This window comes from Bidens hawaiensis, unplaced genomic scaffold (assembly GCF_021521415.1).
Source record: "Bidens hawaiensis isolate Kalapana, Puna unplaced genomic scaffold, B.hawaiensis_p1.1 tig00020226_1, whole genome shotgun sequence".
NCBI classification, from domain to species: domain Eukaryota; kingdom Viridiplantae; phylum Streptophyta; class Magnoliopsida; order Asterales; family Asteraceae; genus Bidens; species Bidens hawaiensis.
In genome coordinates, this window is record NW_027493076.1 from 257,410 (window position 1) to 284,556 (window position 27,147).

The 27,147-nt window shown below is 33.9% G+C and overlaps 1 protein-coding gene across 1 annotated transcript; it reads left to right on the forward strand.

Moving 5' to 3' along the window:
* Window positions 1-7,252: 7,252 nt before the first annotated feature.
* Window positions 7,253-10,813, forward strand: LOC143560147 (uncharacterized). Its single transcript, XM_077048519.1, has 4 exons — window positions 7,253-7,598; window positions 8,689-9,329; window positions 10,339-10,418; window positions 10,554-10,813. The coding sequence occupies exons 1-4, from the start codon at window positions 7,370-7,372 to the stop codon at window positions 10,645-10,647; spliced, it is 1,044 nt and encodes a 347-aa protein (XP_076904634.1). The 5' UTR covers window positions 7,253-7,369; the 3' UTR covers window positions 10,648-10,813.
* Window positions 10,814-27,147: the final 16,334 nt, after the last annotated feature.

Consider the following 27,147-nt stretch of genomic DNA (forward strand, 5'->3'; position numbering starts at 1 on the left):
AGTCAAAGTTGGATGCGTGGAAGGCTAAGGATGAAAGCATCCTTTCTGAATCGGGTAAAGTTGTTAAACACGAGAAAACTTGTTTAGAAAGTCAACATGTGTTTCTCCAATTTACTTTTAATACATTTGATTTTCTGGCCCCGAAGGCTGTGAATTTTTTGAGCATAGTTCAGTTATCGTGCATGACATTTCTTCGGCTCCTAAGTCCCAAAGTTTCGGTTTTATTATGATTGGTTTTGCTATTCAAAAGGGAGTTGCGACTCAGCTTGTTTGCCACTTTATTGTAATCGTTTTGAGTTTAATGACAATTATATTATTCATTAAAAAATATTATATTTTATTTTTAGTATATTTTAGTTTGCATTTTTTTTTATTTATTACTAATTGTATTTCAAGCGTACCATCATAGTAAAAGCTAAGTGTGGGGATACCGTTCCATGAGAAAATGAGATTTCAGTTAAGCGACCCAGAGTGCTTTCATGTTCATTTTGCTGTGGTTAATCCAGGTACGTGTATATTATGTTGTAACCGAACTTTGTGGGTGTCGTTCATTATAAACCCTCACGAGACCCCACTCGTCCTCCCGGGCTACCGGGAGGTTTACAGGGCTTGTTGCATACGCTAAATGCAATCGTGATTCCTACGAAAGTGAGTTAGGTCTTTTAACGTTTTTAACTAACTTAACAGAATTTCTTATGAAACGACTTAATTTGGCTCGGTAATTATTTTAATAAAATTAATAAATATTCATTTTCATAACTCTTAAAAGACCCATGTCTTACACTCGTGAGAAGCTTGCTTCTACATGTCTCGAGATTTTGCAGGTTCGATTGTCAGTTTGGTAATTGGATGACACGAGAGTATACGAGTGTTTATGAGAGTTCACGAGCCGACTGGTCCTTCTCCAGTCCCGTTGATATCAGGTGATTTCAGTTTCATAATTTATTTTGTTTTTATTAATTTAAACGTTAAAAGTGTAATTGTATAATTATTAGTAGAACCGTCACATTTGAGCCCCGAATTTTAAAATTGCTTATTAGTCAAAAATTAAATTCCAACCCCGTCCCTCAAATGTTTATTAATCATTATATCTATTTTAACATTGAGGACAATGTAAACCTTAACTGTGGGGATGGGGGAAATTTGAAAAATTTTAGCTCGATAGTAACTCGAAGAGTGTTAAGAAACCAAAGTTGTTAACCGTTAATTATTGCCATTAATGCCAAGTCATAGGTTTTTGGTCATGGTTGGTTTTTCAGCGTCTCGTTAGTATTTCTCACAAATGTTTTTATTACGAGAAGTTGAAAATGGGGTCGTTTAGGCGGGGATAACGAGTCATGGGGACAGGTACACATGTTTATATCGTCAACCCTATTCCTCCGGTACGTGTGTGAGTTGACCCAAATATATATAATACACATATAATATATAGTAAACACACGTCATTTGAGTGCTTTCACTGATGTTCATGGATTACGGGATCGTAGTTGGCAAAATGCAAAAGTGATAGAGGCAATTAGGTTAAGCCTCGTCTGGATGAGCGAGAGTATGGGTACTGGGGGGTTGGGCCTCATACATTATACATATGAGCGTGGGTAATGTGAGGGGCAGGGGGTTGGGTCCCTTAGAAAACATTTCTTGGACTTATTTTTCGTTTGTTTAACCCCGACATTATGTTACGAGACGATCCGGCTTACTAGGTTTATTTGTAATTGTAATTGTTTTTGTTTTTGTTCTTGTATTTGTATTTGTTCCATTGTTAAGCATCATGTTATTATGCTTAAAAAAATTGAGAAAAAGACAAAAAGATGTCTGTTTATGTTCAATTATATATTCTGTAGTTCGTTGAAGTTCGTTTATGTCAAAAAAAAAATTGTGAAATCAGTATGTTGATAGTTTGTTTATTTAGATGTATATAATCAGTCAGTTAGTTGTACTTTAGTTTCGTTTATTTAGATGTTTTGTAATAAGCCGGGTCGGATCGTTTGAGCTACTTAAATATTTCCCTTCCATACAAGCACCTGGCCCCGTTACAACCCTTTTATTGATCTCTTGATTTGCATTTGTGCCAAAGCAGCTTGATGGATTAATATGTACTTATGAGTGATATTGAGAGCTGAGTGATACTGGCACATCTTTTGCTAGTCCATATATTAAACCGAGAGGAGAGATGTTATATTACGAGTGGTATGAGCATGTGTGCCTTAACCGGAAACAAAGTACACCTGTCTGGGCGGCTCTGTTGTTTTTATTATAACATTTAACAGTATTTGTGAGATGTCAATCTAAAAACAGTGTCAGTCTGGGAAACTGGGTATGACTTTAAACCTTACTAGTATTAATGGCGATAATCTACATACCTATGATGGAGGTCGATGTTTGCTTTAGAGTTTTGCTTGAGGGCAAGCAAAAGATAAGTGTGGGGATGCGATGGTCGGTTAATTTGTATATGTTTTAGTTCGTTTATTGTTTAGTTTTAACTGTTTACTCTAGAACTATCGATACTTCATACGCGTATTATTGGATTTCAGGCTACAGGCGTTAAAGTGCATAATTTGGACCTGTGGTGACACGGTATAAAGACCCGGGATGTCCAGCACGCGAAACTAGACAAAGTAAGAAGTTTGCTGATGACACGGCCCATTGCGATACGCGATGGGCTTGGCTGAAGGCCCATAGCGTATCACTATGGGTTTAATTTGTTCGTTGACTTTCCTGGTCCATCGCGATACGCGATGGACCGTTGAAGACCCCATCGCGTATCGCGATGGGATGCTCAGACGGGAAATTTAGGGTTAAATAATATTTTTCATTCTAAAGAACCCTAACTCCGTTTTTACAACCAAGAGGCGATTTCCAGCAGTCCTATAGGCGATTTCTATCATCCTAGCTCGTGTGAAGATCCTACATATGATTTCTATCATCCATATCGAAGATTCAATGATGTCTAGGCTCTGCTAATCTCCTAGAATCGCACCCGGGATGTATAGTTTGTAACTCTTTACAGTTTTTCTCTTGTGATTAAGAATACTTATGTTTTGATTATTGATGATTGATATATGATTATTGATGTTTAGTATTTCTGTGTGTTCGGTCGGTTTAGGTTTGCGTTGGTCTGAACGATCTGTTACCAGTTGCTAGATAATTAGTCATATAACTATGTTGGTTAGATTGAATACGATAAAACGTACAATTACCCTTAACTGAGTCACACTGGCAATGACTGTTTGATAACCAGTGCCGTGTGTAAAGTAATTGTTGACGTCTATGGTTTTGTCTGGTTGACCAGTTTTTAGTAAATCGTTAATAATAAATCTGTTAGGTTGCATGAGATAACTGTTGGTTGCTTACTTGAATTCCCGGGTGTGATTTGCTTTGTTAACTGCTTACAACTCGTTTACTTGTTCGTTGCTTAGTTCTTTAAATTCAAACTATTGCTTGTGTGATCAGCACTAAAAACCAGTACTTCATAATATTAAATCTGTTACACGAATTGCATTGACCACTTACTCCTTGTGATTTGATACCCTACTTGCTCTATCTATTTAGAATAATTAGGTTTTTGATTGACTCAAACGACGGTCATCAATTTATATTATAGTTATTGTATATTATCAATATTATTATAATAATATATTATTATTAGTTTGCATATTATAATATAACTATTATTATATTAGAATTACTATTATATTTAAATTTTGAGAAATTAACATTTCACAATGTACATGTGTGATTCAACGTTTTTACTAGTATGTTTATTTGGTTAAATAATCTCGTTGTAAGGCGTGGGTCTTAAAAACTAGTTATTATGAATAATATTATTAATTAATATTATTATTCAACGTTTTTACAAGTATGTTTATTAGTATTATTTACTAATAATAATATTCACTAATGATAATAATTATTATCATTGGTGAATAATTATAATAATAAAGTGAAGAATCATTTTATTTCTATATGGTAACAAAACATGACAATGGAATGGTAATAATTCATTTTATTCATTTGCCCATTCCATTACCACATTCATTTCACTCATTAATTCATTCATTCATTCATTCCATTACCTCATACCAAACAGACCCTTATAGTTTCGATAGATTTCACTCGGTCAAATACCACCGAGTCAACTCAAATCGTTCAACATCCACCAAGCTTCTAGACTCTTCTTATCATCACCATAATAATAATAACTAGGTTAGAACCCGTGTCATACACGGGTTGATAAAAATATAATAAAATAAGAAAAAGTAATACTATAGATAGTAAGATAAATAATTTTTTCATAAGATATAAACCATTATACAACTATAAACATACAAATTACAATTCTCTACGATACATAATTTGTTCATAAGATATACACATTGTTTGTAGTCATATTTATGACTTTACCATAATTTGTTCATAAGATATATACATTGTTTGTAGTAGTCATATTTATGACTTTACCGTCCTTATCCAATATTAATAGTTTAAGTCATTCTCTACCACAATTCAAGCCTCATTGCTCCAAAGAGTCCAAGCTTCCTATGCATATTTGGAAATCAACTTTATATACACATACTTCATTTTTACCTGTCAAGTCCTATTAGGCTATTAATAATCAAGCGAAAAAGACAAAATAACCACACAAGGTTATCCAAATAAACAAACTTTTAGGTTCTTGGGTAAAAATTATTGAATAACAACACAAGATACATAGAAAGTAATATAACTAAACAAAACTACATAAAGGTAAAGAAGTTTTCGGAGTTCTATCAGTTTATCAAACTTGAGGTCGATCTTTGACACAAAAGAAACTCAAATCAAAACATGTTTGTTTTCATAAAACCAAACTTGCAGATCTTATTATGTACTTTGACTTTCCTAGTCAAACATATCATCTTATAAATTCAAAATTGACATGGACTTCTGTTTGCACACCTACAAATTAAAACCGGGAAAATTACTATTACCAATAAACTCAAAATTTGAATCTGTTAGACCATATATTCTAGAATATTTGTAAGTGTATAATCTTGAAGTTTTGATGATCATACCAGTTGACAGTTTGACCTCCAAATTTACCGTTAGGTTCCATAAAGCCTTGGGGATTTGTACCTACAAATAAGGAAATCCCGAGATATCATTCACCATTCGTAGAGGAGGCCACATGAAGCATCGGTTGCTTGTGTCAAAAAATAAAATGAACAATATTAAGTTTATATACATCAATTAATAGAGATAAAAAAAAAGTTTCCTTTCTCCTTTACATAAAATATTGCTTTCTTATTTGTCGTGAATAGAGTACATTGCTTTACTTTGATCATATACGATTTACATCATTTTTACAACAAAAATTTGTTATTTAAAAAAAAAATGAAAGCCCTGTCAATATCTTGTTGTAAAATAGTTTACACATTGATTATGCAAACTTCTAAGGAACGTCACCTTTGAATCTTAATGAAGTTCTAATTAATGAAAATATGTAAAATGAATAAAGAAAATGATTAAACACCCCTAGTTAGCCATGTAAAACAACATTATTGTGGTAATGTTTGGATCATAGAACATTTTTGCCCGTGGACTCTGAGCCTGGCCCTTGGAACAAACCTAAACCATTCTCATGCAAAGATCATGTTGACAAAGATCCTGGTGATCTTTTTTAGAAGGTGTTGTAGAAGATTAAAAGATTTCAAATGAAATATTATTCAAGTTTCAAATATGATAGTGGCAAAATAAGGAGTTGTTAGATTTTAAAGAAAACAAACCTTGGACTAACTATTATATTTTTGTTAGATTTCCTCTAGACAATCTACATAACAGAAAAACACAAATTTATTAGACACGTGTATTTGAAAATGATACAAAACCATACATTTTTACCTACAAAGTCTCATGGCGTGTATTGACATCATTGATCACAAGCAGAGAACATTACATCTTGGTAGCTACTTGATCAGCTTGAATATTTACCAGTACCAATTGTATTTTCTTGTCCAAACCGTTAGTCCTTGCAAAGTTGACAGGTAAACGCCACACAGACAAAATAAAACACCAACAAAGACACAATAACAAATAACATAGAGCATGTTTGGGATTGAGTTTGATAACTGCTTATTAGGTTTTTTAAAATGGATTTGAGCCTTTTAGAAAACTGTTTTTAACCCTTTCAAAAAGCTAAAATAAAAAAGATTTTTGTGATCGCCAAACACATTTTAACTTATTGGCTTTTTGAAAAAACCAAAAACCATTTTAAAAAGGCATGATTTGAGGCTTTTAGAAAACTATTTTTTAACCCTTTTAAAAAACTAAAATAAAAAGGACTTCATAATTGCCAAACATATTTTAACTTATTGGCTTTTTGAAAACAACAAAAAGCCAGTAAGGTATTTTCAAACTCAATTCCAAACATACTCATAATAAAAAAAGATAATAAATAAAAAAAAACGTTAAAAAGAAAATCTTACCATACGATCACGAACAACAATATCAAGAATGATAGAATTTTTCATCTTCTAAATCATCATCAATAACAACAATTTCAAAATGAAGATGATTATCTTCACCTACAAAAAGAAACAAACATTTAGTACTAAAAAAAATTAAATTATTCCTAAGATAAATGGTAATCCATAGACTGCTGACCAAACCCAAAATATGAAATTATGCTTAATGGTTAACATCTAAATTGATGTAGGAAATCAACCATCCATGATTATATAAATTCCATAAAAGAACTTTTATATACTGGTTGTTAACATTGAATCTGTAAATGGAAAATATGATTAACTTTGGACATCAGATGAATCGGATTGTTTAATGATCGACATCAGATATTGAAGATTCATCGACTTCAAATATTGATCGATTGAATCAGCTTTGATGCATACCTAGAATTAGATTGACATTAGAGAAAAAGGGTTTGAGGGGTACCTTTTAAGTTGAAGATTGATCATCGAACTCTAAGCAATTTTGAGCAGAATATGTCGATGGTGACGGAGCTTTGGTTAGGGTTAAGAAGATTGGAATGATGAATATGGATTCTGCAGAGAGAGCCCGATTTTTATATTTTGAAATAAATAAAGGAAAAATTGTGAAAACCCATTTTAAATTAACAAAAAATTGACACGTGGCAGTTTAAAGGCATCTGGCTAAAAACCCACTGTTTTATTTTATTATATAGGGAGATAATAATAATAATAATAAATTTATTTCCAATAGATCTAGGGTTACAAGAGTCTCCAGAATCTTCTTCTTCGTTCCATCAATCGAACCCTCTACACACTCTTTTTCCTCCTTTATCTCCTCCACCAATCACCGCCGCATAATAATAATAATAATATTATTATCATCACAAACCCTAATAATAATAATAATAATGGCGAAATACGGCGAAGGAGACAAGCGATGGATCGTGGAAGACAGACCTGACGGAGCCAACGTCCACAACTGGCACTGGTCTGAAACCGATTGTCTCGAGTGGTCTAAGAACCTGCTCACGAAGCTCTTGGCTGATCAGACTATACTCTCCGGTGAAGGCAATTTGTTTATTAAGACCATGAGTCTTGAGAAAGTTGAAGGCGAAGCGTATGTTAATGTCCGCAAAGGTATATGAGTATCTGTTAGCTGTATTTATAATTGTGTTTAGGGTTTACTGTGTCATTATTAATAATCTAGAGCTCTGTTCGTTTTGACTTCGTTTCAAGCTCTTTTTCTAAAGCTCGACCTCGATAAATGAGCATAATTGAACAAATATAAAAATGAACATAATTGATTAAACATAAACGAGCTTATTAGTGAATGCAAACGATCAAGTAAAAATATATGTTAATTATCTAGTGAAAAGATCCAACGCACTAATCCTTAACGTACACGTACGTACGCGAATCCCGTTTTTCGCGAATTGATTCATGAAATCACATCCCAACATCTTGGAATCGTCAATACATATCCAATTAATCATTGGTTAACCGAAAAAAACAGTTTTGGATCGTTAATCGGTCAATTTTTTATTTTTTTCACGAAGACCGTTTTTTGAGCGTTTTAGGGTTTTGACTGAGCGTTTAAGATTTTTTGAGCGTTTTCTGAGCGTTTTAGGTTTTTGCCTTTGAGCGTCTCGCGTACCTCTCGTACGTTAAGGCATTAGCGTACAGTATCTCTACCCTAATTATCTAAATGAGTCTCTTTTATGATTTTATATTTATGTTTGTTAGTCTTAAAAATAACAAAAACAAGACGAGCGTAAATGAGCTAACAAACCGTGTGTTTTGGCTTGTTTTATTAAATAAGTGAGAACATAAACGAACTTCCCTCCAAATAGTTAATGTTTACGAACCGGCCTAATTTTAAGAAAAACCTTAAATGAGTGTAAGATCGGCTCTAGCTCGTGTCGTATCTTAAAAAAGACAAAATTCGGCTTGAGCTAGGCTACACAATGTTATATTAATATATAGAAGTTCAAACGAGGTCAAATTTGAAAATACACACACAAGGCTTGTTAAGGCTCAACGAGCCTAAACGGGCTTTCCATACAATGCTCGAGCTTGGGTTCAATGACTAGACGAACATTTTTTTTATCGGTCTGATCTTGAGTGGTTTGCGAGCGGCTCAGTTTGTTTGCACCCCTGGGTTATATACTTAACCCGTATTTACGTAGTATTATCTTTTAACATTTACTAACAACATTGTGTCTAACAGGTAAAATCATTCCTGGATACGAGTTGAACGTTTCGATCAATTGGCAAGGTGAGGCGAAAGACGCTGACGGCAAATCGTTGTTGATCACCGACGGTGTTGTTGAGATTCCGTATATTTCGGACGAGAACGCCGACGAGGATCCCGATCTTAGGGTTATTGTGAAGGATGAAGGTCCGATTGGGCGGAGATTGAAGGACGCATTTATGGCGTCGGGGAAGGGTTTTGTTTTGAAACAGATTAGGGTTTATGTGGATGCCATGGCCAAAGGTGGACCCGCTAAGGATGAATTAGAGGTCAAGAAGGTAAATCCAAAGGCAGCAGCTGCGCCTGTAGCCGTCTCATCGGCGGCTGTGCCTGTGAAGAAGGTGGAGGCGAAGAAGGAGAAGAAGAAAGAAGGGTTTAAGACGATTAAATTGACAGAGAAGTTTAGTTGCAGGGCGATTAATATGTATGAGATATTGATGGATGAGAATAGATGGAAGGGTTTTACACAGAGTAATGCTAAGATTAGTAAAGAGGTTGGGGGTGAGATTAGTATCTTTGACGGGTCGGTTACAGGGACGAATGTGGAGTTGCAGGAGGGTAAATTGATTGTTCAGAAATGGAGATTTGGGAATTGGCCCGATGGCGTCTATTCAACGGTATGTTGCATTTTATCTTCCTCTTTTTTTTTCCTGTTTAAAGCTATTGCCGGTAATATTGATGTAATTGTTTATATAACTGTATACGTAATGCGTTTTCATATGACAAAGGAGTTTAGATGTTTTTAAAAAGGAATTTATAATCTTAAGCGGCAATTGCGTTCGTAAATTAAAGACCTAGAGTTCCTTGAAAAATGGAAGTCAAGATTAAGAAAACCGAGTGTATGGCTGTTAAATGGGTACTATAGTCGGCAAATAGATCCGAGAACAACATCATTCTTTTCTGTAGGTTGACATGAAAACAGCCCGTTTAACGAGAAATTTGATTATTTGTTTATTATATATATGTTTTATGTTTTTGCATATTTATACTCTTACACTTTACAGCTAAAAAATCTTATAAAATAGACGGCTTAAATGGGTCAACTAGCCCCGGCGCAGCTGGACTAATTCTAAACACGACCCGTTTAGCTAAACAATGTTTGCAGGCTGGATCCAATATTGAACCAAACTCATTTAGGCTAGGGATGTAAACTTGCGTAGCTGACTCGAGCTTGTCTAGGTTCGTTTTGAGCTTTGTTTCTCAAGTTAAGGCTCGGCTATTTAACAATTAATTAATTTATATACATTTATAATTAATACAGATCTTATTTATAGTCTTCAAAATTTAACATAACATGTATTATTTATATTTCTTTATCGTGTGCAATAATAACTATTTTAATTGTACAGCTAACAAGCTTGTTTAAGCTTGTGAGCCAGCTTGAGCTTGATTTAGGGTAGGCTTGTATTTAAACAAACTCATGTTCACTTGAGGTTGGGGTCAATCTCGTTTTGGCTCGGCTCAACTCGAGCTTTTAATGTGCCAATCTCAAGTAGCTCATGAGCGGATTTGCTTGTTCACGCCTCTGCTGTAAACTAAACAAACACCTGTGAATTTCGTATCACATTAGTTTCGTGTTAGGAGTTAACCGTTGAACAATTATTAATTTAAATGTTTAATTGTCAGGTGAGGTTGGTCTTGGAAGAGCCTGAACCTGGAGTCACAGTTGTGAAGTTGACACAGACTGATGTTCCAGAGGAAGATAGGTCTGTCTGTTTTCTTTTTTCTGAAATTTTCATATTCATAAGGGTTAACTCGGGTTATTGCATAAATTTAGTTTTAAATGTAAATTTTTGTATGATAGGTGTATTTTTCATTAATTATTTTATTTTGTTATACAGTTATGGGAATTCAACTGTGGTGGAAAACACGGAGAGAGGATGGCGGGATCTGATTTTTCACAAGATAAGAGCGGTTTTTGGGTTCGGGGTTTGAAAAACTTCGAATTCAATTTGGAGAAAATGTAAAATTATGAGTAATAAGTTTGATGACCGTGCGATTGGTTGAATGATCCTGAATTTATTAATGGGTTCGTCATCATTGTGTCGAATTACTCTGTTTAAACTCTGATGTTATGTTATTCATTCTGGTTTGAACATTACTTACTCGGTTTTGTTGAATTGAATCTTGAATTATACAAACCGGTTTGTTTTTGTTTCATATTTTGGTTCGGTTATGAATGTTGCATTTAGTTTTCTTTTTAACAAGTGGATGATGATTTTTTAACAAGTGGATAAAAAATCAACTGTCTAAATATATTTCATAAAAAAAGTAGTTGTCATCTTGTTATTTCTTAAAAGAATTTGTTGGGGTCAGTCGGCATTTTAAGATATATATACCTTTAGATGTTTTGGCTCATAATTTTGGAAGTAGAGGTGCACAAAAGAACCGATTCCGAACTCGATCTAGCGGTTTTTACTCGAAACCCGACCCTACCCTACCCGTGGATACAAACCGGGCTTTGGTTTTCCCTTGAGAACTGTATCTGAAACCGGAACCGACCCGGACCCGGTGAAACTGGTTTCGCCAATACCCGATCAAAACCCGACCCGACCCAAAACCCGTAAAAAACCCGATGAAAACAGCAAAAACCCGGTCAAATACCCGGAACCGGTTGCTACCCGGACCCGGTTTTGACTTTTGTTGACGATACCCCGGTTCTGATTCCTGAGAATACCTGATTTGTGCACCTCTAGTTGGAAGGCCATATAGACCAACTAGACAGCCGGAGGAAACTTCATTGGTTGATGAATCCAAAATTATTTATAAAATATAAAGTGTGTTGTTTTGTAACATAAGTTACAAACTATTATTATTATTTTTTATTTCTTTTAAAATTTGACCATTATAATTCATTTGATCAAAAATCATTTAATTTAAAACATGGATAATTATTATTATTTTTTTATTTGATCGTAAATTTGATTTTTTTTCTTTGATTTTCAATCAACTAATATAATGTGGGTTTATCTTATGTAATCTAGAAATAGCTACGCAATACTGTGTAGGCGCACTTTCAAATGTTGTATAGTCGTAACTAATGTAGTGTATACAAAACTAATGTAGTGTAAACACATTTTCAAATATTGTTTAGTTATAAGTGTAGACAAAACTAGTGTAGTGTAGACTCACTTTTAAATGTTGTGTTGACAGCTAATGTAATGTAGGCAAAACTAATGTTGTGTAGTCTAACTGTTGTAGTGTAGGTGCACTTTCAAATGTTGTGTTCAGATAGCTAATGTAATGCAGGCAAAACTAGTGTAGTTTAGACATACTTTCAAATGTTGTGTTGACATAACTAATGTAGTGTTGGCAAAACTAATTTTGCGTAGACGCACTTTCAAATGCGATGTAGTCATAACTGTTGTAGTGTAGACGCACTTTTAAATACTGTGTTGACATAACTAATGTAGTGTAAGCAAAAACTAATGTAGTGTAGATACACTTTCAAATGTTTCGTTATAATAACTAATAATCCAATGTATGTAAAAGTAAGGGAAAAGTAATGTATATATTACGATGGTATAGAATCACTAAAATAGGGTCCCCTAAAATACTAATTTTTTTCCCAAATCATTAGTTATGCACGTTAACAAAGAACAAATATATATACCTTTCAAAAAAATAACAAATATTAAATGTGGCTAATTACAAATCGTTTTATGTTTTAATAATTAAAATGTTATGAGCTTAATTATAGGAGTAACAAGTGGGGATTTCATATTAAGTGCCTACATTTAAAGTACAAAGATACCCTTTTCATATTAAAAACATGTATGTGGGATTATTAATAATTACAAGTTTTCCATAATCAATATATATACCATTGATTAATGTAATCAATTGCCCATATTGATTTCTCGCACTTCTCATTATAACTTCACTTCTCGCATGAACCATCCCCTATATATATATAGAGAGAGAGAGAGAGAGAAATGATTAAATAAGAAGTTTGGTTTTCCTAGGAAGGCTATGAAGGAGGGTATTTTAGTCAACTACCTTAATATTGAAACCCACTTAATTTAATTTCAAAAACCCACTTAATTAAAACACACTTAAATTTTCACTCATCTCCTACAACTACCGCCACCCACCGCCACCACCTTGCCGGGAAAGTCTTCGGAAATTTCGTCGGAAAATAAAACACTATGAAAAACACAATGAAAAAGACACAATGGAAAAAACACTATGAAAATAAAAACACAATGACAAAAACACAATTAAATAATATAATGTAAAAAACACTATGAAAAAATATAACACAATTGTATAGCACAATTTTGTAAAATTATGATAAAACACACCTTGTAAAAACCCACGAATTTATTTTTTATTTTTATAAAGCAATATGGTACTCATATAAAAGATAAAAAAACACTCGTTTTTATGGTGAAACTGTTTTGAAAGAAAAATGTCGTATAAAAAAGTTATGGACGTTTTAAAATGATGGGGGTATTTAACATGTGCCTTGCATGTGGAGAGAGAAAGTCAACAAATGTGTTATCTCTATTATGTCCTTACCCTTGTTTTACACTTGATGATCTCTTTAATCTAATCTCATGTAACAACGTGAAAATTTCGAGTTCAAAGTATCAAATTTCCAAAGTCTAGGGACTAAAATTGTCAAATTCTAAAGTTGAGGGTTTAAATTAAAAATTCTAATTTCCTGACCCATCGCGTTACGCGATGAGTCAGAGGAGAGCCCCATCGCGTATCGCGATGGGGTACCTGATACAACGTGACACATGTGCCACGTGGCACTGGTTATCGCCACGTGTCACCACGTGGCAACACTGCTGCAACGTGTTGCCACGTGTAGCGGTGCCTGCCACGTGTCAACACGTGGTAGGTCTACGCTGTGAGTCAACAGACCTATATCGCGATACGCGATAGGTCTGCTTAGGCATTACGCGATGGGAGCCAAATTTTCGTCTATAAATAGCAGCCATGGGCTGCTCATTTCCACATCCCAAAACCTGCTCTCACATCTCTCTACTCTCTCCCTAAATATACCTCGATAAGCGTGCCATAATACCTCGTTAAGCGTACCCCGATCCCTCGATTTTGTAATGACGTTTCCTCGAAGTTGTGCCACCCTCCACCCACGTACCAAGAAGGTGTTGTTAATGGCAAGGAGTCTCGAAAGTTGTGTCAACGAATGTTGAAGATTTGGCATTCCTCGATTTGCATGTCGAGAAGATTAAAGCGGCGTTGAAGTGCTGCTCGTGTCCCTAGGGTTTATATACGCCAATAAGGTTAGGCGTAATGATGAATTCAATATAATATTATATTCAAGGCTTAAGCCTTAAGTCGAGGTTATACTCGATACCTCGATAAAAAAAGAATGATAACATAACAAAGATATGAATAAAAGAATGAATATTTAATGTTGTGATAACATATATATGTAAATATTTTTTGTTATGAAGTATTATTTAATGAATAAAGAGTATTCTTAAATAATAAAAGAAAAGATTACGTTTCTTGGAGAAGAAGAAACGTCGGGTTTTTATTATAAACTAAAGGTTTATAAACTTACTTCTAAACTAAAGGTTTTCAAGTAAACAAGAATTGAACTAAAGGTTCAATCGAGGATTGAGATATAAGACTAAAGGTCTTAAGCCGGATCGTGTATCCGACTAACAAATATTTATACTCGTACTATAGGTGCGAGATAAAGAAAGGGAAAGACCCTTGGACGGTGAGTGAAGCCGATCCTAAAGAGACAAGGTGAATATGCCCCCAAACTTTTACTTAATTAAAAATGAGTCAAACATGTTATTTGAAATTGTTTACAAGGAACTATGTGTTCCTAAAACCGTTATAAATAAAGGGTATAAACCTAGCCCTCAGGCTGTGGTATACGTATGTCTGGATCCTTACATAGGTGGTACTATGTGATGTATGGGCATGATCGCACCACCCTTGGTCGTAGGATGCTCTCCTGCAGGGAGCACGACCGTTGTGTATATTTACGGGTACTTAACTAAGTCGAACGTTGCGGTGTTTGCTGAGGTGACCTAGCGTAGAGGCTCATATTTATAATGTGCTATGTGACTTTGTTATTCCTAAGCCATGTTGGGCCGAGGCAGGCGTGGTATCGAGGGGTAATAAAGTAAAAGAAATATTTTTGCGTCAGTGTGTTCACCAGCATTCGTTGCTGATGTATTTTCTTACATTTTGCAGGTGAACAAAGTTAGAGCTTGGAAATGACGAAGTACTATGATATCTGATGGCTCGGATTTTTTTTGTGAACTTAATATCTTAAATGGTGGTTTGTAATTATAAACAAATAATCTTTTGATAACTTAAACGGGTGTTTATAATCCCGTCTTATGAATATATATAAATATTACACTTTTGATCCTTAAAGTTTTATAAGTCTTCCGCAAACTAATGCAACTCTGATTTATTTACAAACACGATACCAACTTACGAGTCGCACTCCTAGGCCCTAGAAAGGGGTGTGACATCTCAACCATTCAATTATCAAATGAATGGACAAGATTATTTCCTATCCTTTCTAGGAAAACTAATCTTCTTATTATAACTCAACCCTATATATATATATATATATATATATATATATATAGAAAATGGTTAAAATAAAAAGACATGGTTTTGTAGAAAGAATAGGAATGACATAAAGTTTAGAGTTCGGAAACTATGTAGCCTAAATCCTAAATCTTAGGAAACTATTTGGTAGTTTAAAAACTACCAATCTCAACCATTAGATCATAGATCCAAAGACTTAAATTTATTCTTACTCTTCCTAAGAAACTATTTATTTTTATCATAACCTACCTATATATATATATATATATATATATATATATATATATATATATAGGATCAGGATCATGAGAGAACTTTTTTGAAATTGAGAACTATGAGAACCATTTTGGACCACAAAAAACCCAAAAATAAAAAAAATCATAAATTAAAAAAAACACAAAAATCAAAAAAGTAAAAAAACAATATTTCTTATTTTATCATCCCGGTTTCATAAAAAAAAACTCGGTTTAGCTAAATTATATACATATATGTACATTTACATGTTTTTTTGTACACATGTGTATAATTTAAGATAAATGATACTGTACATATGTGTATATTACGTAACTAAAGATTATATAAAATTATACATATGTAATACTGCGTTTTTTTTTTATTTTTTTATTATTTTTTTATTTTTCTAATGAAACCAGAATGAAATATAAGAATTTTGGTTTTCTTACTTTTTTAAAATTTTTATTATTTTTTGTTTATGATTTTTTTAAATAATTTTTTAAAGGTGTTTTTAGTGGTCCAAAATAGTTTTCAAAGTTCTCAATTTACAAAGGGTTCTCTTAGGATCCTTACCATATATATGAAAAGAGTATCTTTGTACTTTAGGAGAGAAATGGTTTTAATGCGAGAAGTGCGAGAAATAAATTCAACTAATCACAAATTTTCATTTTTTTTATTTATTTATTAGAGGGGTATATTAGTACACATGAATTTTAATATTTTTGGTAACCAAAATTAATTTAAGGATGACAACAGTATTATTTTTTTTATATATAATATAATTTATCATTTTTTAAATTATTGTTATCATAAGCCAACATCAAATTCTAACCAACTTTTTTCATGATAATATAGTTAGACCTAAATATTTTAATTCTATTGTTTTTTTCCATGTTATACTAAGAATAAATTCGAACATCAAAATTCAGTTCCTTTTCTTCATTTTGCACTTTCCTACACAACCACCAACAAGATATTCAGTTATACTTAACACATATTTATATATTTGAAAGTTCTAATTTTGTTATTTATTAATTTATGGCTTTGTTAATAAAATATAAAAAAGAAGTATAATGTTCTTAGTTTCATTATGTTTTCATCACCATTCACCACGCGTGAAGACATGTTTCTAACCAAAGCTCGCCTATGTGGTTTGGCATACTTGCAAATGCCAAATGTCTTTAAATCTGGTTTTAAGGCAAAATAAAACAAATTAATTCACTACACAACTTTCATAAAATAACCTACACATAAATACGACACAATAACAACTGATAAAATATCCTATACAAACGACACCGATGACACACAACTTTATTTATCTCTTTAAAAGTGTTTTTAAAAACACACCATAAACTATATCGATATACCACTATAACAAAAGTGTTCCACTTCAACTATAATCCAAACTAACCTACATCTTTAGATCACCACATACACAATTCGTAACGTTCCTAAAATGATAAAAATGACCTAAACCAAAGACAAATTAAATTATTAATATGTTTACAATACACAACGGAAGAACATGATTTTCTACACAAATCAGAACTATTATGAATCTACAAATCAAGCATACAATACCTACACATAGCATCATGAACCTACACAGTGCATCATAGTATCATACATAGCCAACATATTATTATACCACCGAAATAGCTACACAACAAACTGTAATATACGTATACAACACCTACATAGGCAATTGTAATATACAACCAATTGTCATCTACAAATATAAGATGCATAACATAATAAAATAGTGATACTCAACTCTAACTGTTGTTGTTGAACCTGTACTATGTTAAAACTTGGATCTTGTGTGTACCTAAAGAGTATTCTAATATGACCCAAATCTGGAACATATTTGTGAAACAAGACAGATGTTAGCTTACATACATATAGCAAGATAACATATGAAAAAACTACTTATTGTTAATGATGTTTACTTTGCAGCTACTTGGTGACGAATGCATTCTCTTAAAAATCGCACCATATGAAATTGCAAGCTCCGAGTCTACGCATATGAATATTGAACATGTTAAGATTATCTCGCACCAGGTCACAATAAAGACACATTACATAACAAAATGCTAACCCTGGAAGCAGCAAAGCCAGTTGGGCTATACTTGTACCTACATACGTACGCCGTACACCTCATGAAATGTATGCATGTAGGTACGTATGTCTACGCATGACTGTTCGTATGTAGGTACACATGTGCGATGTTGATATGTAGGTACGTATGCACACATAATTGTTCGTATGTAGGTACGCATGTGTGTATGTAGGGACGTACACACGTGGGTAGGTAGGCACGTAGGAACGTATTCACGTGATGCACGCACGTAGGAACGTATTCACGTGACGCACGCACATAGGTATGTCTTTATCGTTAATTATTATACGGTTTAACAAACATACACTTCTGCCTAATCCTCAATTATTATTAGCTACACAATATAAACCTATTTTCACATAATAATCAATTATTATCATATACACAAAACAACCAAATGGTCCAAATGTATAAACTTTGGAAAAGAACTAAATCTTGACATCTCAAGGATACAGTAGCATCAACCTTAAGCATCCACCCCAATTATTTATATATTACTAACAACACACACAATTTTGATGTATTAAATCTTATAAATAAGCTTTTTACCTACTGCCGTGGTATGCAAACCTTATATTATTATTAGATGTAGGGCACAATTATGAGATACATATAAATTAAATTTGTGTATATTCATTATTTAATTTGTATGATACTTTGATAAAAAAACACCCTACATACAGTGAATTCCTTGTGTAGGGTTCGATCACTGTAGCATATGAAAAACCCCCAATTAAACCTTAAAACACACTGATAAACAATCGTTCATCTTTGTTGTTTATCCAAGAACAGTTATTAACAAACCACCTTTTAATCTCATGTATGTATCCAAGAACCATCTGGTGGCAGGTTTGCTTATGGAATTACCTATCCCTTTGAATATCCTATTTTGCAGCACTTTGGAACTTATGGAAGAGAAGGGCAATGCTATTTTCAATAATTTGAGATCACCGTGTTTTAAGGTGGTAGAAATTAACAATCAAGGAGGATACTAATTTTTGGCATACTCATAGGTCCAATGCGGGTGACACTATCTAACATTATGTGTGATCTGAGGATCCTGTTTAAGTTGGCCTGGGGTTGTTTTGTTTGATGTTTCAAAAGAAAAAAAAAATAATGCCATGCTAGTTATCAATAAGATCTACGAAGCGCTGCAGCCTTTCCTTAATGGTTGTACAGGTCTAGATTAATACAGACATAAATTTATGTTTAAACTTGTCTCTAGTGATTATCTTGTTGCGGAATTAAGATCATATTGTATATGGGTAGCTCATTCAAAGTATGAGATGACTCGGCAACCTTTCTGGACCGTTGAGCAATTAGTTCTGACAAGGACTACATCGAAGGCCATTAGCAATTAAATTAAGCATGCACGTGTATAATTAGCAAGGAGCAATGGGGGCCAAAGTATTTACTTTAAAATGGGGAAGGTATCTTAAAAGTCTTCACAATAATTAATATGTACAAACTAGAGTGTTTGGGCCTAGAGATGGGCAAAAAAACCGGTTGGTGAACCGGTTCAACGGTTTAAACCAAAAACCGGTTTTTACAAAAACCGGTTATTTAAAAACCGGTTTGACCGGTTTAGTAACCGCCGGTTCGTATATCGGTTACAAGTTCTAGAGAAAAAACCGGTTACTGAACCGGTTATGGAAAAAACCGGTTAATTTTAAAACCGGTTATTATGAAAAAAACCGGTTATTAACCGGTTATTTTAAAAAAAAAAAACCGGTTAATTAAAAAAACCTGTTATTAACCGGTTCTAACCGGTTTCTAAACCGGTCCTAACCGGTTAGACCGGTCCGAGTTTTGCACCAAAAAAACCGGTTAATAAACCGGTCCGGTTATTTAAAAACCGGTTTTTTTCCAGGCCAAGAAAAACCGGTCCGGTTATTAACCGAACCGGTTTTTTTAAAAAAACCGATTTGTGCACCTCTATTTGGGCCTCACCAAAGAGTCGTCCCAATGTTGTCACCCGAAAATTCGTGTTCCCCAACTCAAAATTAAGTGACCTCAAGAATAAGGTCACCACGGAAGGTGGATCAATACTATCTATATACAATGTTACCCGAGTTGAAGTATTGACTTCTCTGCTTTACAAAACCGCAGTGGCGTCAACCACCCCTTTTAAGCCATCGTTTTTAGTTATTCCTGCCAATATGCGTAACAAATTTGTCCCAAAACTTCCCCAAACTACCATCGGAAATTACTTCATAAGTATGCTGGTCACGACCCAACACGAAAGTGAAACTTCATTAAGTTTGTTGGTTTCCAAGATAAAAAAAACAGAAGACGGGACTTGAACAAGTACAAAACGCACAACTGCTTCATCAAAATATTGATTCGTTTGTGTCAAGTTTAAAGAATGAAGATCCAGAAAATGTCGCCAAGAGATCCTTTCCGATTTCGAGCTTACGGGGGTTCCCTTTCTACAAAGTCGATTTCGGATGGGGAAATCCCGCAGTTGTTGGTAAGACGTTAAGAGCTGCACCCCATAATGGTTGCATGCTGCTGGATGCTCCCAACGGAGATGGTATCGAAGCATGGGTGACTTTGGAATCAGATGACATGGAGAGATTACAAAGTGATAAGAAACTACTTTCGTTTTGCCAAAATTAAATAAATTTGATATTATATATGTGTGTCAATAGATACCGTGAGTTGGAATAAACCCAAGACATTGTGTTTGATTTTGGGTGGTAAAGTTACATATGCAAGTCTGTTAGTTATTTCTTAATAGCTTTTGTTTGTGTGTCCAAGTATCATTTCAAAGTCAAGTTGGGTTTGCCTTTTTCATATATATACTAGTTTTTATCTTTCGTATTACGGGGACTGTTTTACATTTCTCGTTTTTAATATTTATATATTTTTTTGGGTTTAATTTTATTTATTTTAATGAAATTTATAATATACTTAGAGTTTGATGATAAAAAGGTTTCACAAATAACTAAGATGTTATAATCCGGTTTAAAAGTTATCTGGGTTTGGTATGACCCAAGACCCGTTTATTTTTTACTATATAATTGTTTATTAATTATAAATAATATTTTTTTAAAAAAATCATATAATAATTTTTAGTATATCCTATTCAGAATAGGATTTTCACATCAATAATTTGGTGACAATAATTTTTAATTTAATGAGATGCTATAATTCGTTTAAGAAATATCTGGGTTTTGTAAGACCCATACCCGTGAATTCGGGTCAAATGCATGAGAAGCCTCCATTTAAAAATCAAGCAAATCTGATGACTCCAAACCAAGGAGGAGCGACCAAATCGCGACACGTAGGATTTTTATGTTTTCGTTTATATATATTATAGATAAATTTCAAGTTTAAGTTTATCCGTTTTCACATTTGAGTTATAAATTAATTTAGGTCATATATTCTTCTCCTTATATAAAGCATGTTAATATTAAAAAGAACTGGGTTACAACTCGTGTCATTCACGAGTTGGTAAAAATAAAAGTAATAATATAAAAAAACAAATAATCAATTGTCATAATTTTTAAAATATAAAAAAAGTAAGTTTATAGAAAAAAAGAATAAAATTATACTATTTCTACATTGAATAATTCCCCGATGCATAAGGCATAGAAGGTTCTATGCATTACTTTTCCAATTGCTTCGACTTTAACCTTGAATATTTTTCAACTTTTTTCCTGTATAAAAGATTAAATCATTAAGAAATGTAAACTAAAAAAAATAATAAGAGCAAATGGTTAGAACAAATTATAACATATCATGTACTTTTAAAATTCCAAACATACACCAATATCAAATATGCAAATCACAAATTGCATTGTTCTCAATTTATGAAGATGCACTTTGAATGATGTTTGACTTGTGTTATAAGTATTCCGCTACTAATTTACTTTTAACCCAAGCTATAAACTGCACATGATCAATAAATTAACTCAAAACTGTTTGCAATCAATTATCTAGACCCGCAATCATAACCAAATCTGTGTTTCACTTTCTAATATTTACAACAATAAAATAACTTAATTTAGAGTTCCAAATTTACCCTCTTCACAGTCAAAAGTAAAATTTAATGTATTTCAACTAAAAGATACTTACATAGGTGATTAGGTGCAGTCATAATCAAATTTAGATGGCAAAAAAGCCCATGCATGATCCACATAGCTCATAGTCTCACACTATCCTACACGCATGTTGCATGCTTATTTTATCCTCCACAAGTGTAGAAAGTGTAGAGCTAATATTCTATATTAGTTTTAGGATTGTGTATGTATTTATATTTATTTTTAGCCAGTGTATTACGTACCTCAGTACGTTTATTTTGTAACCATGTTTTGTAAATTTGAATAAATTAGAACCATATAAGGTCATTTTATCCATTTATCCAACTAACCCTTCATAACTCTTATCAGTTCCAAGAAAATAAAAGAGAAGTTCTCTCTCTATTAAACACCCATCTTCTACCTTTTTATCTTTTGTTCTTATAAACTAAGATACGAGATCCAAGTGTTGTTAATGATTTCTGCTAGCTAACAACACGGATTGATTTGAGTAAAGTTGTTAGATCCATCCGAAGAGGACCTACAAGTGGTATCAGAGCTTTCGGCTCAACTTTTGTGGTTTTCAGATCAAACTTTTCGGGTTTTAATATTAGTTTTTTGGTAGATTGAGGTTGTTCTTCATGTTACCAACTACTTTTGAAGTGCTTCACATCCTAGAGATACCCGAAAATAATCAAATCTAAGTTTTTGGTGTTTTTTTGTTTTCGTGGCAGGGTTCAGATCCGGTATAAAAACTCAGATCTAGAACAATCTGTTAGTTTTTCGGCTAAAGTCCTTTAGACTTTATTGTTATTTTGGTTGTTATCTTTTAAAAAAAATAAAAAAAAAATTGATTGTAATCAAATGAATATTTTAATATTATTTTATTTTATTATTACTTTAATTAATTTCTATTAAAAAAAGTTATCGATTGATTGAATGTAATCGAATGAATATTTTATTAATATTTTATTTATTTTTATTTTAATCAATTTTCATAAGAAAAAAAAGGAAAAAAGAGAGAAAAAAGAAGAAGTAATCGTATTATTATTATTTTATATTAATATTATTTTAATTATTTTATTAAAAAACTAAAAAAAAATTCTTTTCTAATCTAATCTAGTTCTAATCTAATTTAATTTAATCTAATCCAATCTAATCTAATCGAGTCCAAGTTATTCGAGTTAACCTGTTGACTTGACCAGTTGATCGTGAACTTTGACCGTTGACTGTTGACCAAAAAAAACTTAGTCTTTTCCAAAAAAAAAAAAAAAGAAAAAAAAAATGTTTTGCAATTCTAAGCTTGATGGAAGTCTAAATATAAGGGAATGCCAAAAGGACACTTTAAAAGAAGAATTCAACATATTTAAATATATTTAAGGAGAATCTGTTGCATCTCTCATCAACAGATTTGAGTCACTCGATACTAAATTGAGAAGTGTTGGTAACACAAATAAGTTGTCTGAGATCAACATGAAGTTGTTGAATTCACTGCCTTACACATGGAATAGCAGTGTGATTACTATCAAGAGAACGACAAACCTGGATACCTTAACACTCTCAGAGTTGACTTATATCATCAAGTATTGGTGCAGAGAAAATAAAGCCGAGACAAATGTTGCGGGTGTAAGCAGTCAAGCAAGTCCTATCATCCCTGAGTGTGCTGTAGGTGGAAGTATTCAAGCAAGTCTTATCCTTCCTGAGGTATACACACTTATTCTCTCAAGCTTGTATAAATATAATTGAAAACTATAGAACTCATAATGCTGCCTTAATAGATGAAAATCTTAGCCTTAAATGTCAGAACGATGATTACAAGAAGGTTGAAAAGATGTTTACCACTATGATTAAAATTCATAATAATGATATGGCTAAGCTTAATGAAAAACTTTTCCAAGTAGAAAAATTAGCTGAACATCATGAAAGGCGCGCTGTTGAATTAAACACTAAAATTGAGAAGCTAGAATTAGATTTAGCTCAAAGAAAAATAGTCGTTGAAAGATTTGAGTTAGCCTCTGATAATTTGAATGGGATTATTAGGGCACAGATTGGGGTGAAACAAAAGTGTCACACCCCGACTTAGGGCCTAGACGTGTGACTACAAGTTGGTACATGTTTTTTTAAATATATCAGAGTTATGGTTTAATTTTAGCGGAAGACTTTGGGTTTGAATATAATATTAATTTACATTGAAAATTTACTTGGGAATTAAATACCCAAGTATTAGTTTACAAAATATATGTTTCATATTACAAGGATTTAGTTATCCAAAATCGGAGCTATCTTGTATGCGCTTCTATCTTCATTAAGACTCCAATCCTTGCTAATGCTACTTATGCTTAATTACCTGCAATGGGTTGGAAAAATAAGTCAGCTATATGCTGTTGAACACTTAAGACTCTAAAAGCATTTGAATGACATTACAATACAAATATAGTTTTCTCGACAAATTCAGCGGAAGCATTTCTACTTCCGTTCTATATACCACTGCCCTACACACACAATTATTCCCGAGCCACGTAGCCCTAAATGGGAAACTAGTTATGAACATTAGCCCGCGGCCACATAGCCTTTGAATGATTAGGCTGAACGGTTATGTTTGGATCCAGACACAGGTGTTTTCGGTCTGAGTTGATTTTATTTTCTACTTTGTATTATAGCGTTTTAGAGATCACATAATTTCATGTAAACATTGACTGAATCGTTTAAGATAAACACCCGTTCATCTTATCGAGTATAAATATGTTTGACTGATTAAAAAGGTTAACATATTCACGTTATAAAAGATTTGAACGTATTCATCTGTACCGTCGGTGTTGGAAACCTTGACTGATTAATTGAATGAGAATGATACTTAACCTATACATAATAGGTTTGTATAAATACCTGAATGATGTTTTGATTAAGCTATGATTGCTAAGCTTAAACTTGAAATCGTTTGTCTTTGACTGTGAATGAAAACACTTTAGTTTTTATGTGACGTTTGATGTAGCATGCTTTGGCTTATAGGTTATAACATGCTGGTAAGTTTTTCCAGGTAAGTAAACAGGTTCCTCGGTTGATTGGGATTTGTACGAATTACTTTTTGTTAGGCAAGAAACTTACTACTAATGATATCACCCTTACAGTTACTACATGCCCGTCAAAATATATCTTTGGTTAACATTACTTTGCTATGAAGTAACGTTTATGAAAACTCGTTTATGAGTGAATGTTTACAAAATACTTTCAAGGTTAAAGGCCATAGCCTTGATTGATTGTCTAAGCTATAATTCAAATAACTTAAACATAATTCCTACCTTAGATAGGATACTTAGAATGATAATAAGAAAAAGGCAGGATCTTAATCTACTCAATTGTATGATTGCTAGCTCGATTATAACTTCGTTTCTTGCACGAATTACGAAAAAATGGCACGTCGGCTCGTCACGGCTATTGGGCATGCTTCCCTATGCTAACTATGTGAAAATGGAGGTGAAATTGGGATGAGAATAGCTCTAACCCGTCACCCCCTTTTATAGGTTATTCTGGTGCCCATCGCGATACGCGATGGGTTTTCTCACACCCGTCGCGTATTGCGACGCCACAATTTGACGCCGCCATACCAGCTTGTGACACGTGGCATGTCATTTCGTGCCACGTGTTGACACGTGGTTGGACACGTGTCCACTTACTGAGCCTCGTCATCACGCTACGCGATGATCTCCTGGGTTGGGCCATCGCATATTGCTACGCCGCCCAAAACTAGGTTTGTGTGCTGTAACATCCTAAAATTTATAATGTTGAATAAAGAAAGTTATGTTTAGTGATTTCGCGTTATTAATTAATGTCGAGTAAAGAACGGATCATGGACTTAGATTAATTAAGATGGGTTAAATGAGAATGGGCCTTAGGTCCATGGGCTTTAAGGGATATAAATATCCCCTAAACCAACCTTAAACCCTAAACCATCATTCATTTCCATCTTATTCTCTAACACACTCCAAAACACACACACACCACACACCGCCATATACGGCCGGCGGCCGAGGGAGAGAAACGAGCAAGATCCGAGAGAGAGTAAACGATTAGTTGTGATTAAACAAGTTAAACGAGATCCAAACGAGCGCCAAAAGGTATGTTCTTGACTTTTAAAGTTTATGTTTTATTGAACGTCCTTAAGCTTAAAGATCCAAGCTTTATAGTATATACGGGATATATATACGAACGAAACGGTTAGGGAACGTTAGTGGGTGATGTCGAACCATAACAAGGGTATTAAAATCGTCAAAATGCGTGATAAAAACCAAACCCGTAGCTGAACTGGGCAACTTCGCCTGCGAACTGGGCAACTTCGCCTGCAAACTGATAACTTCACCTTCAAAGCTTAACTTCGCCTTCAAAGCTTAACTTCGCCTAAGGCCAAGTTCGCCTAATTGATAACTTCGCCTACGGCCAAGTTCGCCTAGCTGGTAACTTCGCCTAAGGCCAAGTTCGCCTAACTGATAACTTCGCCTACGGCCAAGTTCGCCTAACTGATAACTTCGCCTAAGGCCAAGTTCGCCTAACTGATAACTTCGCCTAAAGCTAAGTTTGCTTAAGGTTTAACTTCGCCTAAAGTTAAGTTCGCTTAGAAAATAAATTAAAAACCTAATGGAAAATGTGTTAAGACAGTTAATGTAAATAAAATTTTTCCAAGCTGACCTGGCAGCTCGACCCCAGCCAGGGGCTCTGCCCCTTGGACCCTGCTAGGGGCTGCCGCCTCTAGACCCCGCTGCCAGGGGCGCTGCCCCCGGACCCCCGTTCGTTGTGGGTAGTAGTTAAGACTAGAAAGATGATATGAGTAGTGATAGTTAATTGATACGTATACTTGTTATACAGTCAGCCGTGCACAACTGAAGAAAGGGATTACGATTAACGGTGAACGTAACCGTGTTCAGGTGAGTTTCTAGCCCCAATTATGTGTTATGTTTTCGGGGCTGTGTGCATACTCGATATGTTTGTTAATACGCTTATCCTAAGAGATAAGTGTATGCCTTATGTGAATGATGTGATATGTATGAATGATGGCTTGACGGTACGTGAACGATCTTCGGATATTGCACGTACTGTCAGGTTGTAACGCTAAGTATAAGGTAAGTATGATATGTATGCTTATGTGTATGAATGTGATAAAGTTAATAAAAGAAGGAAAGGTTGGTTGTATGGTTACGAAGAGGGTACCGGGCCCTAATAATACTCGAGGTATGATGTATGGTTGTATGGTAACGAAGAGGGAATCGAACCCTACTAATATTCGAGAACTAGGGAACCGAACCCTACTAATATTCGAGGAAAGAGGGTACCGAGCCCTAATAATACTCGAGGAAAGAGGGTACCGAGCCTAATAATACTCGAGGAAGGAGGGTACCGAGCCCTAATAATACTCGAGGAAGGAGGGTACCGAGCCCTAATAATACTCGAGGAATGTAGGGCGTAATGCTTTTTATAACGTAAGATATGAAAGTAAGTTAATACAAAAGA